General features: G+C 41.5%; 1 protein-coding gene across 3 annotated transcripts in view; it reads right to left on the bottom strand.

Annotated features, from left to right (window-relative positions):
- Positions 1-11503, bottom strand: part of numbl (NUMB like endocytic adaptor protein) — a 44066-nt gene that overhangs the window by 7216 nt on the left and 25347 nt on the right. For all 3 annotated transcript variants that reach the window (XM_024277384.1, XM_024277385.1, XM_024277383.2), the window contains exons 2-5: positions 6331-6481; positions 4079-4153; positions 3392-3466; positions 1281-1421 (exon numbers count right to left, since the gene is read on the bottom strand). In XM_024277384.1, coding sequence (XP_024133152.1) covers positions 1281-1421; positions 3392-3466; positions 4079-4153; positions 6331-6456 — 417 coding nt within the window. In that variant the 5' untranslated portion in view covers positions 6457-6481. The remainder of the gene's footprint in view (positions 1-1280; positions 1422-3391; positions 3467-4078; positions 4154-6330; positions 6482-11503) is intronic.

Genomic DNA, 11503 nt, shown 5'->3' with positions numbered 1-11503 from the left:
GGGTGATATTGACCGAGTTTGAACCAGGGAAACTTTTAGGGCAGGAAACCTGACACCGTCCTCCCCAAACCACATTGATGCAAGAAAACCTGGCTTCAGAGAAAAAATATGGCGCCTGAAAATTAATAACCGGAATACCTTTCCCCCTGCCATTGCCAAACGTAAAAAACATTTTTTTAAACTTTCGACCTTTTTTACCCGTTTCCTCTCTCTTTTATCGACCCTTTTTGCCGATAATGTCACAGAGAAAAAAAACAGCCTTTTGTGGCCCAAATCAGCTGATTCACAGAGAAAAAAACAGTTACACTTTTTTCACGTTCAAAAGCGTAAAATCTGGTACTTCCGAAAAATTTTTAAAATTTAATTTTGAAAGGGTTTCCTAAAGTTTAGGAAATTTCCGCTTACGCAAATGGAAAAAGTTACGATTTCCACTTCAAGATTGATTCTGATGCCATGTTGCATGTGACCAGAGACTCCTCCAATAATGACTTCCATACTATTTTCTTTTTTAGAAAGTGACTATTTTCACGCAATTTTCTCAATACATGCTGCCAGTGCTGTATATATTATATGTTTTTGTGTCCACTGTCTATTTCTTTGGTCTATTGTCTATGTCTATTGAACATTTGTTCATGTCTATGTTCTACTAAGCAATATCTTCTGCATGTTCATGCTACTTTGATGATATCTTTGTATTTGCTTTGTGATGTTTTATCTTGCTTTATGCTTATAACTTTGCATTTGCTATTGTCGATGGATCTGGTCGTCAGAAAAGTTCTTAGCAACAGCTGCTAGCATTGTTAGTTCCTGTCGTTTTACAGGACACACAGAAGATTTTGCTCAGTAGAACATAAACATGAACAAATAAACTTGGTCAGTAGACATAGACAATGGACCAAAGACATAGACAGTGGACGCAATGACACAAATGGAACCCCATACAGCCCAACCTCAGTCAGACTCTTCCTTGCCTTAGCCTTCAGTGGCCCCAAGGGTAAATTGAGTTTGAGAACCCCGATGTAAACAATTAATTCTTCTTGGCATGAAAACCCAGACGGACCAGATAATAGGTCTTTGATTGATTGTTTTCAATGTACAAATATTGCTGCCACACTGGGGCACGTTTATGAGAGTTCATCCGAACCAGAAATTTCATGCTAAAACTCCTTAAGCAGGAAGTTCAATGCAAACACTCACATGTGCATTAATAAATATGAAACCCAAATGTTTGAGTTCATTAAAGACATCCAAACACACAAAGACAATATGTAAGCTCTCACCGAGTCCTTCAGAGCCATGAAGCAGTGGCACATCCAGCGTCTGGTGGTTCCATCTCTGCAAATGTAGGAGAAGGCCTTGTCGTAGTTACGGTCAGGAGCACAGAATGAAACCTTCTCGATAGTCTGATCCACAATGAGGTCCTGAGGGGGGAAAGGAGTGAGAAGACACTGTCTGTCAGCGCTGATGAACTGATGGAAACCATGAATGACATCTACAGCAGGAGTGTCCAAATCCAGGCCTCGAGGGCCAGTGTCCTACATGTTTTCCCACCAGCCTGTCATTGAAGCTCCTTATTGCCTAAACACACCTGATTCAGGTAATCAGTTTCTAGAAAGAGGCTGGCACTCAAGGCCTGGATTTGGACACCCCTGATCTACAGGTCTGAAGTGGCTCTCAGACTGATCCGGAGGATCTCTTCAGCCAACACAGGTTCTCCTTTGACTTTCTAGCACATCTACTCACAAGCAGAGCTGAAAAGAAAATACAAACAATATAGACACAGATCCACCTCTGGATGCCCCCCTTCCTTTCATGAAAGTGTTCCTCTGGAGCTGTAGACCAGGAAAGGCCCCGCTCCTTTGTGTCTACATTAGGGGCCCCTCGGCTCATTGCTGTGACCCCCCCAAGTGTAGAGAAGAAAAGGTTCAAGCACGCTCGTCTGCACACTTCCTTCCTGTCTTTCAGTTGTACAGAAGTAAGGGGTGGATGAGGAGAGAAGGAGAAGAGGAGGAGAAAGAGGAGAAAGGCTAGCTGCCCATTCAGTCGGGGCCAATTAGCGAGCCGAGGGAGGGGGGTGCTGGTATCGAGGTGAAAGGCCGAGCAGAGACCAGCGTGTGTTTGTGTTCTTCTACATTGCTGCTGTGCAGAAGCAGCCACTGGAGCCCCCCCCATCCCACAACAACACTGATTCTCCTGGTCCTGCCTGAGGATCCAAGCAGGTTTCTGGCAGCAGCCGCGCTAAAGTGTCGGGTAGCTCTAACATTTAGAGATTGGTCAGTGCAGTTTGTGACTCCAACTGCCTTCTATCAGGAACCGTCTGTCTGCCTGAAGTCCAGAAAGTCAGCAGAATCCAGTCAGACTTTACTGTCTGCTGATGCTGCATCAGGAAAGTCCTACAGAGCTTTTCTGCACACACACGCGTGCATCCAGCAGGGTGTGGGAAAGTGTTGCATAACAGTAACGTGGGTGTGCAGCAGCTTAGTGCTGCATCATACACAGCTTATGGATGAAGAAGTTCAGGAAGAAAGCAGAACTTTAATCTACAATCACACACTTATGAATTTAGTCACTATAATAAAAAATCTGAGGGGTTTCTTTGCATAACAGACTCAACAGAATGAACGTCATTCACTGAAACCTCTCTGCTCATTTGCAGCTCCGTTTGAATGTTTCTCTGTCCTGAGCTGAAGATCTGAACATACTTGGAGCTTTGTCCACATGACCTTCATGACATTTACTGCTGAGTCACATGTGAAAAGTTCAGCTTTTTGGACTTAATGCAACAAAAATGTCTGTATTCATTCATGTTCTATTGAGAACTGCAGTGAGTCTGGACCTGACCCCTCACAGCAATAGTCTGCTGGACGTTTCCCTCCAACCCTCCATTCATGAGTTTTCTTCTCCTCTGTAGCCGATTGCTCACTCTAAAATCTTCCTGTGTAATCAGAACTGTAACAAATCCAGACAGCTTTCAAGTTTTTGGCTTTTTTTATGTCTCGTCAGAACAAAACCTAAAACTGGAGCTTCATAAATAAACTAAACAGAAACAGAAAAGAAAGTTTCTGGTTTAAGTTTGGCATCATTTTAACACCTTATTAATCAATCGATAACTTTAATGTCTAGCTGTAATGCTAACTCGAAATATTGGCGATTTTTTAAAAATAATTTAGTTTGTCACGTTTGTGTGATAAAAGAGGCAAAAAAAGAAAAAAAATGGAAGAAGTGAGGAGTCACAGCATGAAAGGATCTTTGTCTGCGCTAAAGAGAACAATGGACAAGTTCTCTTCAAAGGAGCGTGTATGTGTGCGTTTCCGTTATAAAAATCTTTATTAGCCATGGTTCGTCTCTCGTTGTCATGGTGATGAAAGGTGAGGTCATAGGAAAGGGTTACCTTGGTTTTGTCGTCCACCACCCTGAGTCCATCGGCCGACACCCACAGCACTGCTTTCACCGTCTTTTTGCCGCTCTGCAGAGAAAAAGATTTTATTTTATTTTTTTGAAGGTCATCACAGAGGAGTCACCAGCGTCCGAACATGAACTCCATCATAGTAACAAATGTAGAAGGTTAAGATAAGCGTCACATTTCCCCAGAGGAGGACTCCGCAGCAGCAGCACTCAGCAAGAACTGAAAATAAACACAGGAGGAAAACAAGAGGATTCTAAAGATGAGTTCATGTTAGGAAACCTGCAGGTTTATGAGAGGATTAATGAAGAAACTGGATGTTTTGGGATAAAAAAGGCCAAGGCTGAGACGAGAAAAAACAGGAGTTCTGGAAAGAAATGAGGAAGACGATGAAAAGACAAAGTTTCATGGAAGAAAAGTTAGTTCAGTTTAAAGAAAACACAATCATCTCATGTTTACACTATCATACAAGGAGAAGGTCATAGGTCATCACACCACGGGTCAGAACTATCACACAGATTGCAGACAATATTTGATCATAATTCCAGTGAATGACAAAATAACAGAAACAGAGCATTCTCCTGTAAACCTGATGTAAAGAGGATTTCCTGTAAAGGTTGAGACAGTCTGTCTTTGGTTCAGGATGTGCGCCTGTGTGTGGGGGGGTGTACTTACTATTTTCAGCTTTTTCACTGCCTCCTCACAGACGTGCATCCCTCTGGACTCCTCCACCTCCACCAAGCCCAGATACTGCAGTACAAAGAAGAGGAGGATGTGTTCTCCTTAAAAAAACGACTCAAGAACAGGAAACCACAAAACCTCATCAGAACCGGTTTGGTTATGAACCATCGTTAAGAAACTATCGGGTGAGGAGCTCCTGTCTGTGTTGTGAAGAAGAAAAAAGTATCGCTCCTCTCCTGTGTTCAATGATTATCTACTAATAATCACAATATGAAATAACACACAAAATTATACATTTAATTGTAAATTAATAAAATTAATCATACTTTTGAGTTGTGATTAATCACAATGTTTTACTAGGTAGATTTCATATGACTATATGTAGCTTTGGAACAAAAACAGACCAGAGTGAACATTTTTTCCTTAATTTTTATTGTCCGCAATTTTTGTAATATATCAAGTCTTACCTCAGGAGTGTAAATTGCGTGCACAAACCACATCAACAGTAAGACAAGCAGACCTCTAAAGACTTTTATGTGTGCAGTATTACTTAAAGAAACCAAAGATGCTGACATAGAGACATCAGAACCAGCAGACCAAAATGTAACAAGATTCAAGTCCCAAAAACAAATTGAATATTTATTTATTTTACTGAATCGTGGGTCGAACTCGGGCCTCCGCAGGTTGAAGCTGCATTGCTAACAACCGTGCTGACATTTGTTGCATTTGTAGGAAGGTAGATGAGTTCAGACACCTTCCCGGTGTTTGAAATGTTATGATTTCCATTGTTAAGAGTTTAAAATGAGGAAAAGAAAACTCTGTATTATTAACAAGTCCCTGCAAAAACGCAAATTTATGTTATCGCTCAAATAAAAATGAATTGGGAAACAGCAGACAATCGGAAAAAACATTTATTGAACACTCAAACTAAATTTGTAAAACTTTAAAATAGTAACTTTTTAACATAACTATTACATAGATATGTAGCGTTACATGCACTAATGCTAGTGTGAATTCTGTAAGCTGAATTTGGCCACTGAAGATGCTAGTGCTGATAACTCAAGATGCTGAAATTGATAGCTGAAAACACTGAAGCTGAATGCTGAAATCACCGAAGCTAATGGCTGAAAATGCTTAAGCTGACAGCTAAATTAGTAGCTAAACAAGAAATTAGCCTAAAAAAAAAACTTAGGTTAGCCAAAACAGCTAGCATGTAGCTGACATATTAACTACACCTAAAAAAATCGTAGTAAATGCCAAAACAGTCCAAAAAGCTATGAGAATGCCCATTTTTAAAACTTTAAAACCATAACTTTTTAACATAATTTTGAAAAATAAAAAGGCGGGAATATTATTCCAGAATAAATTCAACCTAAACTTTAAATAACTTTTATTATTTTACTCTCCATACAAATATATTTTGTCAAAATTATACAAGTTGGAAATGAGCGCAAGATAACATCAGGCCATAAATAACAATAAAATAACAATAGAATAAAATAATCTGGAGGGCCGGATGTAATGGCGGATCCGGCCCCTGTGCCTTGACCTTACATGTGTACTAGAGTGAAGACTGAGCAGTCTTCAAGCACTGCTCTGATTTCATCTCCGATCTCCATGACTTCTATTCTCCTGAATCTGAATGCTCCTGAACGCTCCATGACTGTTAAATCCAGCTCCAGATCACTTCTCCATCTTTTTCTGTCAGTGTTTAGCTTCTGTAAATGCTCACAGGCAATTGATTAGCCAGAAATAAAAAAATCTGCTTTTTTAATGTTTAGATGGAAGCTAAAGAGCTGAACTATGAGGATTAGATTTACTCATCAGAGTTTTTGCTGCAACATGAACATTTTTCTATTATTATATGTGGAAAAAGTGCAAGGAAAGCCGAGAACAGCAAAAACTTGAGCCTGATTGGCTCAAGTTTTTGCTGTCCTCGCCTTTTCTTATTCCAGGCTACAGCTAAGTGCAGCTGCACTTTTTGTTCTTTGTTTGCAGACTTTGAGATGGTGTCACTTCTTCCTCTCTCAGCACCATGTAGACCGGGTAGATCCTGACCTCTATCACAGAATAAAGTCTGTTGGTAGGTAAGCCTGGGAACATTTATGCTCAGTGATCCAAAATCCAAATCCAAAATACCATAATTCACTGAACAATTTTCTGATTTTCAAGATGAAATGAGTGTTGAAACACGTTCTGTGTGTCTGTGCAGGCCTGGAACGGGGTTAGATCTGCGCTGAACTTACCCGAACAGCAAAGTTGCATTTGCCCTTTCGCACGGCCTCCTCGTCTGCCTGCCACTGGTGCGGTCTGCTGGCCTCGGGCATGTAGGTGGGCTTCTTCCTCCTCAGACTCTGCCGAAGCTTGTTCATCTCCGGGGTCACGTGCTCCCTAGAACTGCAGACACAGAAAAGCCCATCAGTTCGGTTTTCTGCCAAATACGACTAAAACAGCATCAGATTCTCTCTTCGCAGACTCATCTGAAAGGTTTTATAGAAAATCATGAAAGTGGCTGATATAGATTAGCTCCAGCTGATTGTGCAGTAATCATCTGTATCTCCTGTTTATTGGCTTCAGTCTGACTCAGCTCTAGTGTCGCACAAACTGAAGGTGGAACCTAACCACAACGTTCTGTCAGGACGAGAACGCAGGATTTCCAGAACTGAAGTGGCAATCTCTCTTCCTGAACATCCACATCTAAACACCACTCCTGAAACTTGAAGAAGACACCACCTTCTGCAGCTTTAATCACAAGTAGGATAGACAGGGAGGACAAGAAGTTGAGATCTTTATGTCTTCCATGAACATTTGAAGGGTTTTTTTAAAGGTAGATGAAGATAACGTTTAGCTGAGTCTTCCTCAGAAGGTTCTATGCCCACCCTGACTTATGCTATCTGTTAGAAGGCCCTTCTAATGGACTTTGACAGGACATAGTAGACTGAAGGACACCATAGCAGGAACAATGTGCTTACAGGAGTCTTCAACTTTCATAGACAATAAAATGTCTATGAAGGCAGAGAAAAGACACACACAATACACAGAACACAATCCTGCTCCCTAATTAAAACAATTAAGATCTCCACTGTAATTAATGTAATTTAATGCTATCAAAACATGACCTGCTTGAAAACCATAACTACTGTTTTTCTTCTCCATTTTTCACACAATAGTAACACAAAAAGCATCTTTTTAACCAAATACTTCAGCAGCAGTTTGACTCCTTAGAGCTGAATCAGGGAACACATTATAGATGGAATTAAAAGTAAAAACTAAAAATTAAAGTAAAAACAGAAAAATATAAAATTTTCTCTCACTTTTACTCAAACTGTACTGGAAAATCTGAACTGATGGTGATTTTGTCATTTTCTTACCCTCTAGGAGCTCTGGGGGCTTCCATCATAGGCATTCTGGCACAAACTCTACACTGAAGACATATCATTTCCACACACGGCTGTGATCTGCTCGTTCAGATGAACAGCGCTCCACTCTGCACCGACACACACTGTTCACGGCTTACATACTAATGTATGTGAGCACATCACTTCCCATAATCACTGCTGCTCCTCATGTGTCTCCCACAACCCGGAATGATCGCATGCAAAGAGATCAAGTGGCTTTACTCATCCATGCCACACACTCAAAAACACACACTCAGACACGTGTGCCAGTTATTTCTGGGTGTAGTGCCAGCTGACTGGTACCTGGCAAACTCCAGCCCTTTTGCTGCAGTTGTGTGTAAGAGGAGACAGCAAAATGACTCATAATGTCCCATTCAGGAGGCAGAATGGAGGGAAGGAGGATGGCCATGTAAATGCTGTGTTACAAAACAAGCTGTAGCCACTCCTCCAGTTTGGAGGTTACAGCCCCGAGTGCTCCAATTACCACGGGCACCACTGTCACATTCACCTTCCAAGCTTTCTCCAGTTCCTCTCTGACTCCCTGGTATTTCTCCAGTTTCTCATGTTCCTTCTTCTTGATGTTACCATTCCTTGCCACATTCACCACAACGGCTTTCTTCTACTTTTTATCTACCACTACAATGTCTGGTTGGTCAGCCATTCTGGCTATCTGTATCTAGAAGATACTCTCATTTTCTACCACTTTCAGAGGTGTTTTTCCTTTGACTTTGGGGTTTCCAATCCATATTCTCCACGCATGTTTCTGTATGTAATTCCAGCTACTTGGTTGTGGCGCTCCATGTATGCTTTTCCAGCAAGCATCTTACACCCTGCAGTTATGTGATGGATTGTTTCCGGCGCCTCTTTGCACAGCCTACACCTTGGGTCCTGTCTGTTGTGGTAGATTTGAGCCTCTATCATTCTGGTGCTCAGGGCTTGTTCCTGTGCCATCCTTTGGGCCAGCCCTCTCTAGCCATTGGTAGAACTTCTTGATATCAGCTATTTCCTTTACGGTCCGGTGTTACATCCTATGCCGGGCCTTGTTCTCCCAGGAGAAACTATCCTTCAGCTTTGCCTCCTCTGCTGTCCATAGGCTTGAGACCTTCACCGAGCACACTGTCAGTTGGGGCCTTGAGCTTGATGCATTTGTTGTGCCCTTAACTCACTTGCAATGATGTCTGACATGAGCGTTCGTGTTGTGAAGAGACAAGTTATTGCCCAGTAGTAGGATGGGACCGCACACTTTGAGAGATCCTTCTGGACCAGAATAGTTTGTCATTGAAGGTTCATTTGGACCAAGGACAGGCAACTTGAGGGCCACATGATTTCCTGATATCCAAGACCATCAAATGACTGATTACCTGGTTCAGGTGTGTCTAGCCAATTAGAACATGTCAGAGGAGGTTATGTAGGAAAGGCCTATCCCTGATTTGGACTTTTACTGTGGCCAGTCTAAGGCACACCTGTGCAATAATCATGCTGTCTAATCAAGATCTTGATATGGAACACCTGTAAGGTGGGAGGGATTTTCTCAGGAAAGAGAAGTGCTCACTATCACAGATTTAGACAGATTTGTCAACAACATTTGAGAGAATTTGTTATTTTGTAAAATGATTCAGATCTTTGAGTTCTTCTCATGACAAATGGAACCAAAAACATGAGTGTTATATTTTTGTCCAGCGTACCACTACAATGCCATGTGGTGATAGAATTTATCATCTATGGATGTTGAAACATTGATCTACTAGCTGCTTTGTAGTAAGACTTGATTGTGAGTTTTGAATAATTCATTGACTCCACATTTTTGGAATCCAATCTTTCTGAGCAGGAATAGTTTAGAAGAAGCATTCCAACAGAACCTTCTCACATTTCTTCAATTTCTGTCCTGTTTCAGCAGTTAGTTTTTCCTCAAGGTGCTTTGGTACCACAGCACACGGTGACATGTGAGCCGGCATGTCGTATTTCGTCATTACTCAGTAACGTGAATGCTCATTACGTAACCTTGGAATCAAACCCTGGTCTTTCGTGTGCTATTCTGGTGTTTTATCAGTTGAGCTATCTAGACTAAATACTGCAGTTCAAGAGTTCTGGCTGTTTAACCTCAGTTGAGGTTTGGAAAAGTGAATTATAAAGTTGTGCTGGTTTCAGATTTACTGGGTAGATTAAAAAAAATGTTAATGGTTTGCATTTATTTGGAACCGTGTATTCATGATCCATTCTCACATTCTGCCAGCAGTACTTCTGCTTTATTACTCAAAATAGTTCTTATAGTAGTAACTAGATGCTTAAAGGGAGGAGCTTTTTACAGAGAGAGACTTAAAGGTATCTAAACCAACAAAAATCCATAAATTTAGCAAACCTATAAAATCAATTTTAGAGTCATAGGGTTGCTGGAGCCTATCCAAGTCAGTGTTGAGCAAAGGCAGCGAACACCCTAGACAATTTGACAGTCCATCGCAGGTTGCAACAAAAATCCAATAAAACCCAAGTACAGTCTGAAAGAAAAATAAATAACTCACTTTCTAGAAACCTCAGAGCTCAAATCTGCCTCTAAATACTGAGAGTCTCATTAGAGCGGGGGCATACGAAGGCCTTACATAGCTGTGACCCCACACAACATCTGCATGAGTATAAACAGACCAGAGACAGACAGAGCGGAGGGGGGCTGGCAGAAAACAGACGGGCGAGGATTCAAAACAACTCAATAAATCTATAAATCAGCTGCAGAATTCCCAGCGAAAGCACAGAGCCGCACACAAAGGGCAGACTGCACTGATGGGACCTGATGCCACAACTCTCACTGGTTTCTTTACCACAGTTTGCACCCATCTGGGACGTATTATTGCAAATAAGATGACAGGGAGGACATTATATGTTCAACATTACTTGTTCATCATATATTCCTAATCTGATCTGCACCATGTGGTACGACAGCCACTGATGAGAATGAAACAGTGATTCTGATGAATTTGGTGAGAAATGCTTCAACAAATTATGTATGTCAAGTTTATTGAAGTTATTCTAAAGTTTAAAAACATAAACATTGTGAATTTGAAATGTCACTTTTGCATTCAGAAAGCTGTGTATCCATCTGTGACCAGTGGACGCTAAATGAGACTGTTATTTTTGGACCAGAACCTCTGTAACAGCCAATCCAGATGTTCCCCGTTCAGCAGCAGCAGCAGCAGCTCAGCAAGCCTGGAAAAATGAGGCATACTCCCTCCTCACATCTGCATGCCCACAATGCACCAGGAATGAGGGAGGAGGAGGAGGAATTTCCTTCACACACACATCCAGAATGAGTCACCCCACCTCACATTACGGTAAGCCACATGTTTATGGAGCTCCGGAGAGGAGAAGCGGCTCGCAGAAGTGGAAGCAGATGTCCAAATGAGAGTTTGTGAGGTCACCGAGCTGGCGTCTCCTTCACCTGCTGCAAACACAAGTGCTGTCTTTTGGCGAAGACATTTTTTGCCTCTTCTCCTAGGATGATTTGTTCATAATTTAGATAATTTAAAAAGAAAACTGTCAGGTACCAAGCAATTGCATTACTAATTTTTACAAGTGGAAATTATTTTCCAAACTATCTCAATTTAAACCATCAGCAAGAAACCTACTAATGGGAACTTGGAGATAGCAAACAATCCATAAGTCCTTAAATTGTGAGGTCACAGGTTTGTTACCAGAACACCCCAGAACAGGCTGGAGAACCAGCAAGAAAGATTTATTACCACAAAAACACACAATCAAATCTGATAGCAGGTTCTAATCTTCAACAGATTTTAGATCAGCAACAAGTTGGGACGTAAAAGAGCTTGAAGGCGTGTAAGTGCCTCCATCTCTGCTGTAATGGATGCAGTAATCTGTTGGAGAAGGCCTCGGCTGTCCCTTGGTGAATGAGGCGGGGCTGCATACTTGCACGGTTCCATCGAAACAAATGTAACATGTATGAGCACTCACAGCGCACCAACTGTAATGGAGCCGAGGAGAAAACAGCAGGGAGTTGGTGCTTAGTTTTGGT

This window comes from Oryzias melastigma, linkage group LG13 (assembly GCF_002922805.2).
Source record: "Oryzias melastigma strain HK-1 linkage group LG13, ASM292280v2, whole genome shotgun sequence".
NCBI classification, from domain to species: domain Eukaryota; kingdom Metazoa; phylum Chordata; class Actinopteri; order Beloniformes; family Adrianichthyidae; genus Oryzias; species Oryzias melastigma.
This window is presented reverse-complemented; position numbering and strand designations above follow the sequence as displayed.